Source organism: Mobula birostris, chromosome 11 (assembly GCF_030028105.1).
Source record: "Mobula birostris isolate sMobBir1 chromosome 11, sMobBir1.hap1, whole genome shotgun sequence".
Lineage (NCBI taxonomy): Eukaryota > Metazoa > Chordata > Chondrichthyes > Myliobatiformes > Myliobatidae > Mobula > Mobula birostris.
Genome location: NC_092380.1, coordinates 114,945,717 through 114,966,304, shown reverse-complemented (window position 1 = coordinate 114,966,304; position 20,588 = coordinate 114,945,717). Strand labels below are relative to the sequence as shown.

At 48.1% G+C, this 20,588-nt stretch overlaps 1 protein-coding gene across 5 annotated transcripts in view; it reads left to right on the top strand.

Moving 5' to 3' along the window:
• Positions 1-2,466: 2,466 nt before the first annotated feature.
• LOC140205330 (AMP deaminase 3-like) overlaps positions 2,467-20,588 on the top strand; it is a 73,827-nt gene continuing 55,705 nt past the window's right edge. Inside the window, exons 1-3 of one of the 5 annotated variants that reach the window (XM_072272912.1) lie at positions 2,467-2,685; positions 13,864-14,092; positions 18,956-19,151. In XM_072272912.1, the coding sequence (XP_072129013.1) occupies positions 2,655-2,685; positions 13,864-14,092; positions 18,956-19,151 (456 nt within the window). In that variant the 5' untranslated portion in view covers positions 2,467-2,654. Of the gene's footprint in view, positions 2,686-2,731; positions 2,983-3,746; positions 4,136-4,962; positions 5,069-13,863; positions 14,093-18,955; positions 19,152-20,588 lie in introns of those variants that run through there. The other 4 variants (XM_072272916.1, XM_072272915.1, XM_072272914.1 and 1 more) reach the window with 4 other exon arrangements.

The window sequence follows — 20,588 nt, the reverse complement described above, 5'->3', positions numbered from 1 at the left end:
GTGTTCCACAGGGGTCTGTGTTGGATTAATTCTTTTTATATTATATGTCAATGATTTGGATGATAGAATTGATGTCTTTGTTGCAAAGTTTGCAGATGATACAAAGATAAGTGGAGGGGCAGGTAGTTTTGAGGAAGTAGAGAGGTTACAGAAGGACTCGGACCAATTAGGAGAATGGCAAAGAAATGGCAGATGGAATATAGTGTCAGGAAGTGTATGGTCATGCACATAGGTAGAAGAAATGAAAGGGATGACTATTTTTCTAAATAGAAAATACAAAAAGCTGAGATGCGAGGGGACTTGGGAGTCCTTGTACAGGATTCCCTGAAGGTTAATTTGCAGGTTGAGTCTGTGGTGACAAAGGCAAATGCAATGTTTGCATTCATTTCCTGAGGACTAGAATATAAAAGCAAGGATGTAAGGTTGAGGATTTATAAAGCACTGGTGAGGCCTCATTTGGAATATTGTGAGCAGGTTTGGAAAGGATGTGCTGAAACTGGAGAGGGTTCAAACGAAGTTCATGAAAGTGATTCCAGGATTGAATGGTTTGTCATATAGAGCGTTTGATGGCTCACAGTCTGTATTCACAAGATTTCAAAAGAAAGAGTGGTGACCTCATTGAAGCCTATCGAATGGTGAAAGGTCTTGATAGAGTGGATGTGGAGAGGATGTTTCCTATGGTGGAGGAGTCTAAGACCAGAGGACACAGCCTCAGAATAGATGGGTGTTCTTTTAGAAAGGAGATGAGGAGGAATTTTTTTAGCTAGAGGGTGGTGAATCTGTGGAATTCCTTGCCACAGGCAGCTGCGGAGGTCAAGTCTTTATGTATATTTAAGGCAGAGTTTGATATATTCTTGAATGGTTAGAGCATGAAGGGATAGGGGGAGAAGGCAGGAGATTGGAGTTGGGAGGCATAGTGAAATGTCAGAGCAGACTCGATGGGCCGAATGGCCTCATTCTGCTCCTATGCCTTATGGTCTTACAGTCTTATACCTTGTTTGTGATTACATCAATGTGTTGGGCCCTTGACAGATTTTCGGAGTTGTTGAAACCCACAACCTTTCCCCCCCTGCATATAGAGTACAGCGGTTTCCCTCCCACTGGGGATTCCCACACTTCAGGACCACATCCTTCTGTATCATCATCATGTATAATTGTACTGGCTGCACTGGGGTGGGAGGGTGTGGACCTCTGCCGTTTGGACTCTCCATGGTCACCTGAAAGTGGAACTCAGTAATGAGCACAGTGTTCAGACCTGGGACCAAGCAGGACTGAGGGAGGGTCACACTGTGGGAGGGGGTGGTACCGAGGGGGCGTCACACTGTGGGAGGGGGTGGTACTGAGGGAGGGTCACACTGTGGTGGGGGTGGTACTGAGGGAGGGTCACACTGTGGGAGGAGTGGTACCGAGGGAGGGTCACACTGAGGGAGGGGTGGTACAGAGGGAGGGTCACACTGTGGGAGGGGTGGTACTGAGGGAGGGTCACACTGAGGGAGGGGTGGTACAGAGGGAGGGTCACACTGTGGGAGGGGTGGTACTGAGGGAGAGTCACACTGTGGGAGGAGTGGTACCGAGGGAGGGTCACACTGAGGGAGGGGTGGTACAGAGGGAGGGTCACACTGTGGGAGGGGTGGTACTGAGGGAGGGTCACACTGAGGGAGGGGTGCTACTGAGGGGGGGTCACACTGTGGGAGGGGTGGTACTGAGGGAGGGTCACACTGTGGGAGGGGTGGTACTGAGGGAGGGTCACACTGTGGGAGGGGGTGGTACTGAGGGAGGGTCACACTGTGGGAGAGGTGGTACTGAGGGAGGGTCACACTGTGGGAGGGGGTGGTACTGAGGGAGGGTCACACTGTGGGGGGGGTGGTGGTACCGAGGCAGGGTCACACTGCACACTGTGGGAGGAGTGGTACCGAGGGAGGGTCACACTGTGGGGGGGGGGGGTGTGGTACCGAGGCAGGGTCACACTGCGGGGGGCGGGGTGGTACTGAGGGAGGGTCACACTGTGGGAGGGGGTGGTACCGAGGGAGGGTCACACTGTTGGGGGGGTGGTACTGAGGGAGGGTCACACTGTGGGAGGGGTGGTACCGAGGGAGGGTCACACTGCACACTGTGGGAGGAGTGGTACCGAGGGAGGGTCACACTGTGGGGGGGGGTGGTACCGAGGGAGGGTCACACTGCAGGAGGAGTGGTACCGAGGCAGGGTCACACTGTGGGAGGGGTGGTACTGAGGGAGGGGGTGGTACCGAGGGAGGGTCACACTGTTGGGGGGGTGGTACTGAGGGAGGGTTATTATGTGGGAGGGATGGTACTGAGGGAGGGTCAGTTCTGGGAGTGAGTGTAACACCATTGTCTCCAGTATCCGCAGACTGGCCTCACTCTGCAAGTCCTACACAACCTTCGGGCCCCTGGGGATGGTGTATCCGCAGTTTATGGGGCTCTTGGCTGTGTTCACTAATGGATATTAACTGCTCCAAATGTGGCCCGTCATCTGATCCGCTGAATTGTTTTAAGGATTCACAATCGATAATTGTTCCCTGGGCCTTGTTCCAAGCACGGCCCATAACTCTCAGACGCTCACGGAATGTGGTTGGCGCTCCCGAATTGGAGCTTGAAGACTTTTTCCGCTTGTCAGGAGGCCACTCCCAGCGCCGATGCAGTTTGTGCGGGATTCTTGGCGCACAGGTAAGATCTGACCTGTAGCCCAGCGGACCCGGTAACCCTCAACCCTCGCCCCTCAGAAACCTGGCCATGGCCGCAGGCGCCCTCAGGGCGGGCTCTGTGAGCGTTTTGGAAGAGGATACCCCCGGGTCCTCGGGTTGGGTGAAGGTGAAGGTTTATGCGTTGCCAGAGGTTAACTCGCCCCGACACGAGAGAGTTTACGTTTAAAAACACAAGTCCTAAAGGCCCTCTGATTTTTGGGGCGGGCTGTGTGGAGGGAGGGGCGATCCTGTCCGACTTTCCGCACTCCACCGGCTGCAGGTAGGTGTACCGGAGCCGGCTGCAGGTTCACCGGGCCCGGGGCTGGTGGGGGCACTACGCGATAGTGGTGTTTGTTTCCGTGTGTCTGCCTGTGGTGATTCGACGTTACTTGTGGGGCGGTGCCTGCTGAGACTCCGCACCCCAACACCTCCACCAAGATAAAAGCGGGCGAGGAGTTTTTGACCTCGGAGAGAGGTTCCAGACCTGAACAGATGGTGAAATCTGATACAAAAATAGAGGCACATATATCCAAATTCTGCAGATGCTGAAAATTCAGAGCAACACACACAAAACGCTGGAGGTCAGGCAGCAACTATGGAGATGAATAAACAGTCGATGTATCGGGCTGAGACCCTCCTTCGGGGCTGGAAAGAGAGGGGAGGCGCCAGGTGGGATGTGGGGAAGGAAGATAGCGAGAAGGTGATAGGTGAAGCCAGGTGAGTGGAAAAGGCAAAGGGCTGGAGAAGAAGGAATCGGAAAGGAGAGAGTGGACCATGGGAGGAAGCGAGGGAGGAGGGGCACCAGTGGGCAGGCGATGGGAAGAGGCGAGAGGCCAGAGTGGGAAAATGAAGAAGAGAGGAGGGAAAATACTTAAAGTTGGAGAAATCGATGTTCATGCCATCAGGTTGGAGGCTGCCCAGATGGAATGTGAGGTGTTGCTCCTCCAGTCCGAGAGTGGCCTCATCGTGGCGTAAGAGGCGGCCATGGATCGACAAGTCGGAAGGACAATGGGAATAGGAATTAAAATGGTTGGTCACCGGGAAACTCCGCTTTAAAAATACCTGAAAGAATCCAGTACAGCAGCGTCTGTGGTGTGGACAGAGAGAACAGTTTAACGTTTCCAGTCAGTGATCTTCCAGAGGGGTTAGAGTTTTCAAAGCAGAGACGGGTCAGGTGAAAGACGAGATGGAGATTGTTAAAGACGGGGAGGGTGAGAAGGAACATGTCGAGGTGTATAGGTAAGGGCTTTTTCCCACTGAGGTTCGGTGAGACTCGAACTCGAGGTCACGGGTTCAGGGTGAAAGGTGGAATATTTAAGAGGAACATGAGAGGGAGACTTCTTCACTCAGAGGATGGTGAGAGTGTGGAATGAGCTGCCGACGCAAGTGCTGAATGTGAGATCGATTTCAACATTGAAGCCCAGTTTACACAGGTACACAGACGGGAGGGCTGTGGTCCGGGTGCGGGACGATCGGGCTAGTCCGAATAACAGTTTGGCAAGGGCTGGATGGGCCGAAAGGCCTGTTTCTGTGCTGTCGTGTTCTTTCACTCTCGGCCACTACCCTTCGCAGAAAACCCTCAGTTCCAACAATTTCTTACGGTACAGGGTGCAGCCATCACTGCCACCCCCATAAAACCATAAGATAGGAGCAGAACCAAGCCATTCGGCCCATTGAGTCTGTACTGTCATTCCCGGGACACTGTTACCCTCTCCCTACTGTTACCCCCGGCTTCTGTCCGCACCCGGGACACTGTTACCCTCTCCATGCCAATACCCCCGGCCTCTGTCCGCACCCGGGACATTGTTACCCTCTGTTCCTCACTATCCGGGACATTGTTACCCTCTCCATGCCAATACCCCCGGCCTCTGTCCGCACCCGGGACATTGTTACCCTCTGTTCCTCACTATCCGGGACATTGTTACCCTCTCCATGCCAATACCCCCGGCCTCTGTCCGCACCCGGGACATTGTTACCCTCTGTTCCTCACTATCCGGGACATTGTTACCCTCTCCATGCCAATACCCTCGGCCTCTGTCGGCACCCGGGACACTGTTACCCTCTCCATGCCAATACCCCCGGCCTCTGTCCGCAACCGGGACATTGTTACCCTCTGTTCCTCACTACCCGGGACAGTGTTACCCTCTGTCTGTCACCACCCCCGGCCTCTGCCTGTACCCGGGACAGTGTCACTGTTAATCCGCCTGTACTGGGAGAGTGTCGCTGTTAATCCAAGTTCGGCTGCGATCCCGGCTCTGCCTCACTTTCTGAAAATAGCCGCGGGCCCGGGAATAAAACCCGCCGCGGCTCCGCTGAGGCCAAGCGAGCGGCGAGTGGTAGCGGGATGGCGGGGACCCTCGGGACAGGTAGGGACCGCGTCTGCCAGTGCGATCCGGCCGGGCTGCATCGCAGTGGCGCCGGGCACATGGCCGGGAGGGCAGGTGAGGGAGGGAGGTGTGGGGAGAAGGGGGAAGGTTAGAGGGAGGGGGGGTTTGGGGGGAGGAGAATGATTCGCGAGTTGCTGGGATCAGGAAGGGCGGGGAAGCAGATGTAAGGGACGTTTCCAGCAGGGATTCGGGAGGGTGGGAATGGCTCCTGTGGGATCTTGCTGTGCTGCGCCAGCATCGGGGTCGACCGGTTGGGCAGAAGGTTGTGAGCAGAGAAGGGGCGAGGGGAATGTTGGGTTAGGTTGCAAAGAAAGTCGGTGGCAAATGGGATTGCTTTGTGAGCCAGTATTCACTCGATGGAACAAACAAACTCCTACTGTATGTTGTGAAGAAATATAGAAAATAATATAAATAGGCCAATAAAGGAATCAGGGCATTGAGTAGAGGAGGTGGGACACCTTGACCCACTAATCCACTCCTCCACACCCACTAACCAACTCCCCAGCCCTTCAACACAACCCCCACCAATCACCACTACTTTATATTCCTGCCAGTCACCTTATGTACAGACACTCCTGTGCCTCGGGTCACTTTATAAAGATACAATCAATCTATGTATACATACCATCTTATGTAATTATATGTATTGTGTTTTTCATTATTATTGTGTTTTTTTGTGCTGCATAGAATCCAGAGTAACAATTATTTTGTTCTTTACACTTGTGTACTGGAAATGGCATTAAACAATCTGACATGTTGCAGTCCATGGTCAGTATGGATTGGTTGGGCCGAATGGCCTGTATCCCTGCTGTGTTGCTCTGTGTCTCTAGAATCAGGGTAATGGGAACAGGCCAGCAGAATTGTGCTGAGTTCAGCAGGCTCGATGGGCCAAATGGACTCCTGACCCTTTTCCTGTATTCTTACTCTGACCCGGAGGGTGTTGTGGGCTGAGATCTCACTGCCTGAGTGGTTGGGAGAGCAGCATAGCACAAGAACAGAACCGGGTTTACTATCTCCAGCATGTGTTGTGAAGTTTGTTGTTTTGTGCCAGCAGTACATTGCAATACATAAAATCTATAAATTACAATGAGAAATAAATATAAATATATAAAATTAGTAGTGCAAAAAAAGAAAGCAGTGAGATGGTGTCCATGGGTTCATTGTCCTTTCAGAAATCTGCCGGTTGAGGGGAAGGAGCTGTTACTGAAATGTTGAGTGTGTGTCTTCTGGCTCCTGTACTACCCCCTTGAAGCTAAGAGAAGAGGGCAGGTCCCGGGTGCTGGGGGTCATTAATGATGGAGGCATCACTCCTCGAACACGTCCCGGGTGCTGGGGGTCATTAATGATGGAGGCATCACTCCTTGAACACGTCCCGGGTTCTGGGGGTCATTAATGATGGAGGCATCACTCCTTGAACACGTCCCGGGTGCTGGGGGTCCCCGGTGCTGGGGGTCATTAATGATGGAGGCATCACTCCTTGAGCAGGTCCCGTTGCTGGGGGTCATTAATGATGGAGGCATCACTCCTTGAGCACGTCCCATTGCTGGGAGGTCAGTGACGTGATGGAGCTGGCTGAGTTTACAACTCTGCAGTTTTTTCTGACCTTGGGCAGTGGCCCCTCCATTCCAGACAGCTGTAGACCCACCATGTTGTGCCGAATTAACTGGAGCCTAACTGTGCTAATCCTTTCTCTCTGCAGAATGCCCACATCCCTCCAAACGCTGTACATTCATGTGCCCAAGAGCCTCTTAACTACCTTGATGATATCTGCCTCTTCTATCCTATCCCCCCACCCCCACCGTCTGGGCAACACATTCCGGATACCCACCACACTCTTTTTTTAAAACAAAAACCTGTTCCTCACACCTCCTCTCGCCTTAAAGGCATAACTTCTGGAAACGTATTAGACATTTCATCCCTGGGAAAAAGATACACTCTATCTCTACTGCTCATAATCTTGTAAACCTCGATCAGGTCTCCCCTCAGTCTCCACCACGCCAGAGAAAACAACCCAACCCAAGCTTGTTCAACCTCTCACTATAGCACATGCCCTCTAATCCAGGAAGAATTCTGGTGAACTTTTTCTGCAGCCTCTCCGAAGCCTGGGCATCCTTCCTACAACGGGGAGATGCAGACTCTGTCCTGGTGAGGAATTAAGCAGCTCAGCTTTCATCTCTGCTGGCAAGGGCAGGATGGCCCAAATGGCCTTGTCTTATAGTGCAATTTTCCATAATTCCAGGGCTGCACCAATCCAGACATAGATAATTTAATCAGACTCTAGAAGACATTAGAGCAGAATTAGGCCATTCGGCTCATCGAATCTGCTCTGCCATTCCATGATGGCTGATTTATTATACTTCTCAACCCCATTCTCCTGCCTTCTCCCCGTAACCTATGACTAATCAAGAACCTATCAACCTCTGCCTTAAATATACCCAGTGACTTGGTCTTCACAACGGTCTGTGGCAATGAATTCCACGGATTCACCACCCTCTGGCTGAAGAAATTCCTCTTCATCTCTGTTCTAAATGGATGTCTCTCTATCCCAGGGGTTCCTAGATTGGGGTCCATGGACCCCCTGGTTAATGGTAGAGATCCACGGCACTAAAAAAAAGTTTGCAACCCCTACTCAATTCTGAGGCTGTGTCCTCTGGTCCTTGACTTCCCCACTGTTGGAAACATCCTCTCCACATCCACTATATCTAGGCCTTTCAATATTCAATAGGTTTTAATGAGATTCCCACCTCATTCTTCTAAACTCCAGTGAGTACAGGCCCAGAGCTGTCAATCTGTGTGGCAGGTTAAAAATATCTGAGTGTAACAATGGATGCTGAGACCGTGGGAATAAATAGCCCGGGGATCGGCAAGGCTGTGTCAGACATTGTTTCCACATTGGCTGGGGGGGGGTGGGGCTCCCATCAGAAATCAAATTTATCTCTTGGCTAACAGAATCTGGCTTTTAAACACAGGGATGTCTAATTTAGCTGCAGTACAAGAAAATGTCACGTAGCGTAGTGGTTAGCCCAACACTGTTACAGCTTGGGGCGTCAGAATTTGGAGTTCAATTTCAATGTCACCTTTAAGGAGTCTCGCGGTTTCCCCCCCGTGGTATGCTGGGTTTCCTCCAGCTTCCTACCACGGTCCAAATGCGTACAGTTAGTAGGTTAATTGATCATTGTAAATTGTCCTGGGATTAGGCTCGGGTCAAATCAGGGGTTACTTGGCAGCACGGCTCAACAGACTGGTGGGACCTGTTCCACACACTATATCTCTAATTTAAAAAACAATAATTTGATCATAAGACCATAAGACATAGGAGGAGAATTAGGCCACTTGGCCCATCGAGTCTGTTCTGCCATTTAATCACGGCTGATCCTTTTCTCCCCTCCTCAACCCCACTCTCCGGCATTCTCTGTGTAACCTTTGATGCTGTGTTCAATCGAGAACCTATCAATTTCTGCCTGAAATACACTCAACAACTTGGCCTCCACTGCTGTCTGTGGTAACAAATTCCACAAATTCACCACCTGAAGAAATTTCTCTATATCTCTGTTTTAAATGGACGCCCCTCTATTCTGTGCCCTCTTGTCCTAGACTCGCCCACCATGGGAAACATCCTTTCCACATCTACTCTGTCTGGGCCTTTCAACATTTGATAGGTTTCAATGAGATTCCCCCTCATCCTTCTAAATGCCAGCGAGTACAGACCCAGAGCCATCAAACGTTCCTCGTATGATAACCCTTTCATTGCTGGAATTATCCTTGTGAACCTCCTCTGGACCCTCTCCAATGCCAGCACATCTTTTCTTCAATGAGGAGCCCAAAACTGTTCACAATACTCAAGGTGAGGCCTCACCAGTGCCTTATAAAGCCTCAGCATTACATCTCTGCTCTTGTATTCTAGACCTCTTGAAATAAATGCTAACATTGCATTTGCCTTCCTCACCACTGACTCAACCTGCAAGTTAACTTTTAGGGTGTTCTGTAACAAGACTCCCAAATCCCTTTGCATCTCAGACTTTTGGATTTTCTCCCCACTTACAAAATAGTCTGCACATTTATCTCTTCTACCAAGGTGCATGACCATGCATTTTCCAACATTGTATTTAGTTTTCTACTTTCTTGCCCATTCTTCTGATCTAAGTCCTTCTGAAGTCTTTCTGTTTCCTCAACACTACCTGCCCCTCCACCAACCTTTGTATCATCTGCAAACTTGGCAACAAAGCCATCTATTCCATCATCTAAATCATTGATATACAGCATAAAATGAAACGGTCCCAACACCAAACCCTGTGGAACACCAGTAGTCACTGGCAGCCAACCAGAAAAGAATCCTTTTATTCCCACTCGCCGCCTCCTACCAATCAGCCAATGCTCTAACCATGTTAGTAACTTTCCTGTAGTAACATGGACTCTTAACTTGGTAAGCAGCCTCATGTGTGGCACCTTGTCAAAGGCCTTCTGAAAGTCCAAACACACAACATTCACTGTATTCCCTTTATCTATCCTACTTGTTATCTCCTCAAAGAATTCCAACAGGTTCGTCAGGCAAGATTTTCCCTTAAGGGAACCATACTGTCTTTGTCCTATCTTGTCCTGTGTCACCAAGTGCTCCAAAATCTCATCATTAACAATTGACTCTAACGTCTTCCCAACCACTGAGGTCAGGCTAACTGGTTTATAATTTATTTCCTTCTGCTGCCTTCCTCCTTTCTTAAAGAGTGGAGTGATTATTGCAATTTCCACTCCTCTGGCACCATGCCAGAATCCAAAGATCATTGAAAGATCATTACTAGTGCCTCCATAATCTCTACCACTACCCCTTTCAGAACCCCAGAGTGCAGTTCATCTGGTCCGGGTGACTTGCATATCCGTAGGTCTTTCAGTTCTTTCAGCACCTTCTCCATTGTAATAGTAACTGCACTCATTTCTCTTCCCTTACACCCTTCAACATCTGGCACACTGCTAGTGTCTTCTACAGTGAAGACTGATGCAAAGTACTCACTTAGTTAATCTGCCATCCTCTTGTCCCCGTTATTATTTCTGCTGCCTCATTTTCTAGTGGTCCTATAACCACTTTCATCTCTTTTATTTTTTACATACCTGAAAAAGCTTTTACTGTCCACTTCGATATTGTATGCTAGTTTGCTTTCATGTTCATCTTTTCACTCCTAATTATTCTTTTAGTTGCTCTCATTGTGTTTTTAATAAGCTACCCAATCATCTATCTTCCTGCTAATTTTTGATTTGTATTGTTGTATGCCCTCTCTTTTGTTTTTACATTACCTTCTGACTTCCCTTGTCAGCCACGGTTTTACTAACTTGCCATTTGAGTATTTCTTCATTTTTGGAATGCATCTATCCTTCAATTTCTTCATTTTCCCCTGTAACACACACCATTGCTGCTATGCTGTCATCCCTGCCAGCAGCTCCTTCCAGTTTACTTTGGCCAACTCCTCTCTCATACCACTGTAATTTCCTTTACTCCACTGAAATACTGTTACATCAGACTTTACTTTCCCCCTATCAAATTTCAATTTGAACTCGATCATATTGTGATCACGGTCTCCTAAGGGTTCCTTTATCTTAAACTCGCTAATCGCCTCTGGTTCATTGCACAACACCCAATCCATATAGCCGATCCCCTAGTAGGCTCAACAACAAGCTGTTCTAAAAAGCCATCTTGTAGGCATTCAACAAGCTCACTCTCTTGAGATCTCTTGATTTTCCCAATCAACCTGCATGTTGAAATCTCCCTTGACTATCATAACACTGCACTTTTGACAAGCCTTTTCTACTTCAGTTGCCCTCGCAGTTTCTTAACTCAACCCACAAGGTTCAACATTTTTCTATCCTATGTCACATTTTTCTACTGATTTGATGCCATTCTTTACCAGCAGAGCCGCGCCACCCCCTCTGCCTACCTTCCTGTCCCTCCGATGCAACATGTAACCTTAGTCATTCAGCTCCCAGCTACAACCATCCTTCAGCCACGATTCAGTGATGGCCACAACATCATACCTGACAATCTGTAAAAGTGCAACAAGATCATCCACCTTATTTCCTATACTCTGTGCATTGAGATATAACATTTTGAGTACTGTATTTGCTACCCTTTTTTGATTTTGCATCCCAAATGCACTGATACTTGCCCTGCTGGCGGCAATTTTGTCCCACCACCTGCCTGCCCTTCCTGACTGACTGACTGCACGCTATCTTTGCTTTTTTACCATCTGTCCTATCATGAGTCCCTTCACTCCGGTTCCCACCCCCCTGCCAAATTATTTTAAACCCTCAGCAACAGCCCTAACAAACCTGCCCACAAGATATTGGCTCCCCTCAGGTTCAGGCACAAAACCTTTTGGACAGGCTGATTTATTTTGTCTCTCAGCCCCATGAGCAAGGTACAAGACTCAAAGACTGACACCGGCAGCCAGTCAAGGCCAACACTCTGGAGGCTGACTGCTCGAGGGGACAGTGGAGGAACAGAGGAAAGAGCGGCCAGTAAATCTCTGACTTCCCTGGGCACCAAAATGACTCTCCGGAGTCACACCAGGTCACCTTCAACATGGTGTGGACATCCATAGTGAGCCACAGGGCAGATGCTTTGCAGGCTGAGGTGTTCCTGCTGATGACTGGAGCTAGACCATGAGACATACGAGCAGAATTTTGCCATTCGGCCCATCAAATATGCTTGCCATGGCTGTTCCATTTTCCCTCTCAACCCCATTCTCCTGCCTTCACCCTGTAAATAAATAAAGGCCTACAAAAAGTAGTGGATACAACCCAGTCTATAATGGGTAAAACCCTCCCCATCGTTGAGCACATCTACCCCCCCTCACCTTAAATATGTCCTCTGGTATGAGACATTTCAACCCTGGGGAAAAAGATACACTCCATCCACTCTATCTATGCCTCTCATAATCTGGAAAACCTCTATCAGCCTCCGACCCTCCAGAGAAAAGAACCCAAGTTTGTCCAGCCTCTCCCCATCTACACAGGAGCATGTCAACAGAGATGCAAAGCAAAACATGCAGTTTTATCACAGGTACAGAGCATCAGATCAGCAGCTTTCACAAGAAAAGCATCAATTAAACATACACCATCATACAAGAAAAAAGACGATTATGACAATAAGAAAAGAAACCATTGTAGTGCAAAGAGACCACAGTTTTATACTGAGATAGTGATTCAGTTTCTACCAGTACCAGGAACCGAATGGTTGAAGGGCAATACTGTAGCTGTTCCGGAACCAGGTGGTGTTGTGCTTCGGGCTTCTGTACCTCCAGCCCGAAGGTGACTATGAGAAGATGGCATGGCTCAGATGGTGGGGATCTTTGATGATGGATGTTGCCTTCCTGAGGAAGCTCCTGTAGATAGTACGGATGCTGGGGAACGATGTGCTCGTGATGTGTGTCTCTCTGGAGCTTTGTGGGTGCTGGGGAACGATGTGCTCGTGATGTGTGTCTCTCTGGAGCTTTGTGGGTGCTGGGGAGGATGTGCTCATGATGTGTGTCTCTCTGGAGCTTTGTGGGTGCTGGGGAACGATGTGCTCATGATGTGTGTCTCTCTGGAGCTTTGTGGGTGCTGGGGAACGATGTGCTCGTGGTGTGTGTCTCTCTGGAGCTTTGTGGGTGCTGGGGAATGATGTGCTCGTGGTGTGTGTCTCTCTGGAGCTTTGTGGGTGCTGGGGAACGATGTGCTGTCTGCAGCTTGTTCTGTTTCTGTTGAATGGCTGTACCAGACCACAATCAGATACCTTGAAGGTCTGTTTTCCATCTTGTACTCACTGTGACTCTGAATGATTCGAAGCTACTTTGTTTATTAACCCACCGTTGCTTGTACATCCAGTCTCACCATGGGACACATCTTTGAGAAGGAGGTAGCCGTCGATCTCCGTCAAAGCTCCCTTGCCTTAACTCTCTGTTGCTCTTAACATCACGCGTGGCAGAATGAACGTCTCCTCCGCCTGTACTGTTAACTCTACCGCACATCTCACTGCGCTGGTGACTGCGCCACCCCTGCACCAGTGTTGCAGTGTGAATGCACAATAAAATGCTTTCACTAACCACAAGGACTGAGAGTTTGATGTCTTTACTTACCCCACTAGCACTCAGGCACACCCACTCTTCGCGGTTATAAACGAGTCCACACTGCCCGATTACACCCATGGGAATAACTAACACACTAACCCTCGCATCTTTGGGATATGGGAGATTTGTTAATTTACTTGTGGTAATATTACTTTGTGTTATGTGTACTGTGTTGTGCACCTCGGTCCGTAGGAATGTTGTTTCGTTTGGTGGTACAGTATACCTGTTGTACAGTTGAATGACAATAAACTTGAACTTGTAACACATGCCCTCTGATCCCAATGAATCACTTCTGCATCCTCCACAGGAAATGTGGCTGCCCGCATTTGGAATGGGTTTACCTGCAGAAGGTGGTAGAAGAGGACTGAATTTTAAGGTGGTTGGAGGAAAGTATAGGGGGGATGTCAGACGTAGGTTTTTTATGTAGAGAGTGGTGGAAATGTGGAACCTGCTGCCAGGGGTAGTGACAGGGGTGGGTACATTTAAGTCTCTTATATTAGTGCATGGATGTTAAAAACATGGAGGGTTATGTGGGAGGGAAAGGTTAGATTGATCTTGGAGTAAGTTAAAGGCCAGCACAATATTGAGGGCCGAAGGATCTGTACTATTCTGTGCATTTGTATATTCCTTGTCCACAGGGAGTTGTTCCACTACAATAATCACCTGCCTTTCTCCCCACAGCCGTGGAGATGCCGAGACAATTTCCAAAGGCCGCCCAGACGGAGGAGGATAAGCATGTGCGGATTATAGCGGAAAAGGTGTTTGCTTCCGCTCTTCGGGAGGAGGATACTAAAGATGCGCTGTCCCTGTTTGACATCGCTGAGGACTGTCCAATCGGGAAGCAGGAGGCGAAGGAGAGGGAGCTGCAGAGGGAGATTGCCGAGCAACAGTCGGAGACATCGGCTAAAAGGTCTGTCTGAAAGTTGCTCAGATGAATTCACTGGATTCTAGTTAATTGGGGCACATCGGGACAGTACATTTTGGCCCAATTAAGTGGCTGTCCAATTAGCCAAAGTTTCATGAAAGTAGTTAAAAAGGTATAAAAAAAGTCAAAATGGGTAACAAATATGGATTTAAATGAAATACAGAACAAATTAGAACACTGCCAATTGTACTACGGCCCTATAAAATAGTCACAGTCATACTTTATTGATCCCGAGGGAAATTGGATTTTGTTACAGTTGCACCATAAATAATTAAACAGTAATAAAATCATAAATAATTAAATAGTAATATGTAAATTATGCCAGGAAATAAGTCCTGGACCAGCCTATTGGCTCAGAGTGTCTGACCCTCCAAGGGAGGAGTTGTAAAGTCGTAAAAACTGTGTATTAGTTCCTAATAGTTATTGACAGAGGAATTTATCCAGTGTTCGCAATGAACAAAATCAGTGCAGGCACCGAGTGCAGATAATGGACTGCCTTCATACATGCTTTCATCGACTGTATCCTCCAAATCTTCATTTTCACTGTAACAGTCAAGTTCATTCTCAACACCTTCAAATTCTTTGTAGTTCCTAAATTGTTGAAGTAGTGAAATTGTTTCATTTTCACTCCCAGCCATCTCTGACATCGCCAAGCCTGAATGTTTGAAACCACAGTGAACAAAACAGTCCTGAATTGTCTTACTGCTGATTGCTTTATTCAGTGACATAGATCACTGCTTTTTGAGCACAAACACACAGCTTCAAAACCTGTTCGCTGTGAGCTGAGTGTTGTGTCTAATGGCCACACAAGCGTACACATTCGATGCTAGTTAGAATCTGTTCAGCAACAGTCTCCTGTTCCAGTTGAGTAGAATAATGGCCCAAATAAGTGAAGGGAGTCCTGGCTATATTCTCAATTAGTTTTTGTTTTTTAAGAGTTGTCCCAAATAAGTGGTTGCCCTGATTAACCGGTGGCTCAATTAATCAAAATCCACTGTAGTTTGTGCCTGTATTTACTGTGTTGAAGGTTAGGGAATTGTGGGAGAGAACAACAATGTCCTGAAATATGTTGAAATACCAAGGAGCGGGTGCTGGTAGTCCTGAGGTGGGTAAATGTGCTGAAATGAGGTGAGTACACAGGGAGGAGACATACTCGACCACTGCTACTCTCCCTTCCGCAACACCTACAAAGCATTTCTCCACCCTCCATCTGGAACGTCTGACCATTCCTCCATCTTGGTCCTGCCCAATCAGACTCACATTACAAGACTGCTTTGATAGCATCACCTGAGAAGTATTTTGAGCTGAGAACGTCTCTGAATGCACAGAGATGGCCACAAGCTTCATTCGGAAGTGCTTTGAGGACATTATTCCTCAAAAATCGGTCTGGATCTACCCAAACCAGAAGCCTTGGGTAAATAGTTCAGTGCATGTTGCTCTCAGCACGAGGGATAAAGCCTTTGCCTCCGGAGACCAGCAGGAGCTCAGGAGATGCCATTGTCATTTACGTAGAGCCATCAAGGTGGCAAGACGGCAACACAGAGAGAAGATCCAGACACATCTCTGCGACAATGACACACCATGGCAAGGACTGCACGCCATCGTGGATTCGAGAGGAAACGCAGCAGTACAGCCAACATCGCTGCCTCACTCCCGGGCGAGCTAAGTGTTTTTTTATGCTCAAATTGAGGTTGATAGGACTGAACCCCCAAGGAAAGCCACCGACGGGACCTGCTCCTTGGTCATCTCTGAGGCTGAGGCACGTAGAACATTCCAAAGTGTCAATAGCCACAAGGCAGTGGCGCCGAAAGGCATCCCAGGACATGTCCTCAGAGTGTGTACTGAACAGCTGCCTGGTGTGTTTATGGACATTTTTAATCTTTCCCTCTCCCAGTGTGTAGTGCCGTCCTGTTTCAAATTGTCCATCATTATCCCTGTCCATAAGAAAACCAAGGTAGCATGCCTGAACAATTGGCGCCCTGTCGCATGCACCTCAATTATAAGCAAATGCTTCGAGAGGCTGGTTAAAGATTACATCTGCAGCTTGTAGAGGTCCACCCACACTGGACCCCTGCAATTCACCTACCAACAGAACCGGTTTTCCACAGCACTATACACCGTCCTCACTCACCTGGAGAAGAGGGATGCATACGTTAGAATGCTGTCCCTGGACTACAGTTCAGCATTCAACACCATAATTCTCTCCAGACTTCCCAGGAAGCTCAGAGACCTCGGCCTGCACCCCACCTTGTGCAGCTGGATCCTAGACTTCCTATCAGATCGCCGACAGGTGGTAAGGATGGGCTCCCTCACCTCTGCTCCTCTGACCCTCAACACAGGTGCCCCTAGGGTTGTGTCCTGAGTCCCCCCCCCACTCCCTTTACACCCATGACTGTGCTGCCACACACAACTCCATCTGCTGATCAAATTCGCAAATGACACGACTTTCATCGACCTTATTTCTAGCAGTGATGAGACAGCCCACAGAGGAGAGGTTGACACCCTGACACAGTGGTGCCAAGATAACAACCTCTCCCTCAATGTCCAAAAAACAAAAGAGCTGATCGTGAATCACAGGAAGAATGGAGACAGGCTCGGCCCGATCAACATCAACGGGACTGCAGTTGAGAGGGAGAGTAGTTTCAAGTTCCTCAGGACACAAATCACCAGTGATCTCACCTGGACTGTACACACCGGCTTTGTGGCAAAAAAAAAACACAGTGTCTCTTCCACCTTAGGTGACTGAAGATTTTCAGCATGGGCCCCCAGACCTTCGCAGAACCTAACAATTTCAGAACAGATGGATGAGACTGAAGCCAGAAGAGTTAGAAATGTACTCACCAAATACTTTGACCCATAGCTTACTGAATAAATAAGTATACTCACTTCGCCCTGTTTTCTGTCCTTGCTTGTATGGAGTTGGTTTACCTATTTATGCAAGTACTTCTCTGACAATAGATGTGTAACAAGCCTAATGTAACATTGTATGGAAACACAAGATAACAGTGATGCAGACATGTTTTATACATTTAACAAGGTGCTTTATTAATGCAACAGAGTTGGTCAGTTTTTCAATGTTCGTTGTCAGCTGGGTCATACTGTCCATGAACTCCCTGTCGGTTGCCTCCATGCATTCCAGTATTTGTTTTTTTTTAGTTTTAGGTCCTCCTGCGCGAGAGCCAAGAGCAATCCCTTTTAAGTTTTTCTAATCTGTAACTGGACAAACGCGCACTAAGTATACCGTTTCCTCTTTGCTTGTTTTCTGTGTGCCCTGCGCATGCCCAGTAGAGGAGATTCGCCCAAATATCCGTGTTAGTGTGGACAGAGATATTTTGAAAAACCCTTAGTGTGTACACCTGTTGTTTTCACTCGAAACCGGCGTTTTCAAAATTATCTGGCATAGAGTGGACGTAGCCTGAGTCCGTGGGCCAGCCTGTGCTTTTCACTTCAATCATCTGCTTGCAACTTACAATTTACATTAAGAACTGAATACTGGTTCTCTCTTGTTTGAAAGCCAAAAGAAAAGTAGTGAATATGGCCCAGTCCATCACGGGTAAAGCCCTCCATGCCATTGAGAACATCTACATGAAGCGTTGTTGCAGGAAAGCAGCATCTCTCACCTGGGACCCCCAGCATCCAGACCATGATCTCACCTCATTGCTGTCTTCAGGAAGGAGGTACAGGGGCGTCGGTACCCACACCTCCAGGTTCAGGAACAGTGATGGAATTCACAGGACTTCACTCAACCATCAGCCTGTTGAATCAGAGGGGGTACATTCACACAACTGCACTCACCACATCACTGAACTCTTCCCATCACTTTCAAGGATTCTTCATCTCATGTACTTGATATTTATTGTTTATTTATTTATTTATATTATTTTTTAATTTTATATTTGTGTATTTTGTTGTCCTTTGCACATTGGTTGTTTGTCCATCCGGTTGGGTGCTGTCTCTCATTGATTCTGTTGTGTTTCTTTGTTCCTTAAGGTTGTTATAACCAGGGGTGGATAGTGGGGATAAGCTCCCAATAACTATTAAATGCTCCCAAAGGTATGTGTCTCAAATAGCCTCTGACTAACATCCAGCTCCTGTCATTCAAGTGTGGCTTAGCTACTAAACATGGCCGATCCATTTCTACTGACAGGAGAAGGGGCAAAGGTGGGTTACTGGCTCCTTAAAACTAACTGTTTTGGGCAGATGGGATGGCAGCTCATCTAGGAGAAAGAAAACTCTGATCTCAAACCTCTACTGCCTTATGACTATATCCACTCATGGGGAAGTCTTTGGGAGTAAACCCTGAGGAAAGATCCGGAGCTGCAGATGCTGGGGTCAAAGCAACACTCACAACACGCTGGAGGAACTCAGCAGGTCGGGCAGCATCCATGGAAACGATGAGTCAACGTTTCGGGCCGGAACCCTTTGTTTCCACAGATGCTGCCCAACCTGCTGAGTTCCTCCAGCGTGTTGTGAGTGTGGCAACTCCTGCGATGCTGCTGGTACCAAACTGTATCGGTCTCTGCCGTTCCTTTGGATTCATCTGCTGTGTGGAGAGGGGGAGCCTGCTGCACGGGCAACAGCTTGCTCTCCATATTGTACTGCCCCGGATGCATATCACATAGAAGCTGGAACACAACATTCATGGTTGACCCTGACCAACAGGGGGCCTCATTGTGTGTACTGTGCATGCCAGCAAGAAAACAAATCACAGGGTTGTATATGGTGATTTTTTTATATATATATATATATATATATATAATTTTTTTAATGAAAATATATTTTGATAATAAATAAATTTATATATCAGCTCATGTGACTGATCTTCTGCTCCCCTGATTTTCCCTGCAGGAAGAAGAGTTTCCGGTTGATCCGATCACATTCCCTGTCGCTGCAGATCCCTGTCTGTGATGCAGCATTCACACTGGCTTCTCCAGCCATGACTCCACAGACGCCCAGTCAGAACCTGCCCCTCTTTGGGATACAGTTACCCTATGAAGTGCCTGAGTTTCAACGAGTGACCATTAGTGGGGACTACTGCGCTGGGGTAATCGATCCCAATCGGAATTAGTGGGGAATATGTGCTGGAGTAATTGATCCCAATCCCAATTGGAATTAGTGGGGAATATGTGCTGGGGTAATCAAGCCTGATCCTAATCGGAATTGGAGGGGAATACTGCACTGGATAATCAATTCCAACCCCAATCGGAATCACATTTAATATCACTGACATATGTCATGAAATTTGTTGTTTTTGGGCAGCGTACAGGGCAATACATAAAACACTGCATAACTGGCTGATGGGGTCTTTAATGAAGGATGGTGCCTTTTGAAGATGTCCTGGATCCTGGGGAGACTAGTGGCCACGATGGAGCTGGCAGAGTTTACAACTTTCTGCAGCTTTTTCCAACCTTGTGCAGTGTCCTCTCCATGCCAGACACTGGTGCAGCCACTTAAAATGCTGTCCACAGTAGATCTGTAGACATTTGCTAGTCTTTGGTGACATACCAATTCTCCTCAAACACCCAATGAAATATAGCCACTGTTGTGCCTTCTATGTAATTGTATCAAAGTGCTGGGCCCTAGAGAGATCCTCAGATATGTTACCACTGACCGATAGACCTGAAGCTGCTCACCCTTCCCAGTGTCGGCCTGAACAGACCCCACCCCCCAAGAGGCTGCAGGAGAAGGTCCTGTGGGTATTGCCTAGACTTAAAAGTTGAAGTTACCAAGAGAGGCTGGACAAGCTGGGACTGTTCCTCTCGAGTGAAGGAGGCTGAGAGTGACGAGGTAGAGCAGGGGTTCCCCCCCCCCCCCGGTGTCCACGGACCTCTCGGTTCATGGGAAGGCTCCATGGCATTAAAAAAAAGTGGAGAACCCCTTCCTAGAGGTTTATAAAATCTCAAGAAGTGTAGAGAAGAAATACTTTCAGAGCTACAGATGTCTAAAGCTAGGGGGTGTGGGTTTAAACTAAGAGGGAGGAGGTTTAAAAGGGATGAGGGAGAATCTCACTGAAACCTGTTGAATATTGAAAGGCCTAGATAGTGTGGATGTGAAGAGGATGTTCCTATGGTGGGGCAGTCTAGGACCAGAGAGCACAGCCTCAGAATACAAGGATGTCCCTTTAGGACAGAGATGAGGAAGAATTTCTTCAGCTAGAGGGTAGTGAATCTGTGGAATTCATTGCCACAGGCAGCTGTGGAGGCCAAGTCATTGGGTGTATTTAAAGCAGAGGTTGGTAGGTTTTTGATTAGTAAGGGTATGAAAGGGTATGGGGAGAAGGCAGGAGAATGGGGTTGGGAGCGATGATGTCAGCCATGATGGGATGGCAGGGCAGACTGGATGGGCCGAATGTCGTTTGTTCTTATGGATCTTCATGGGAATTGGTTTGTTATTGTCACGTACGGAGATATGGTGAAAAGCTGGTCTTGCATACTGTTCATACAGGTCAGATCATTACACAGTCATTGAGGTAGAACAAGGG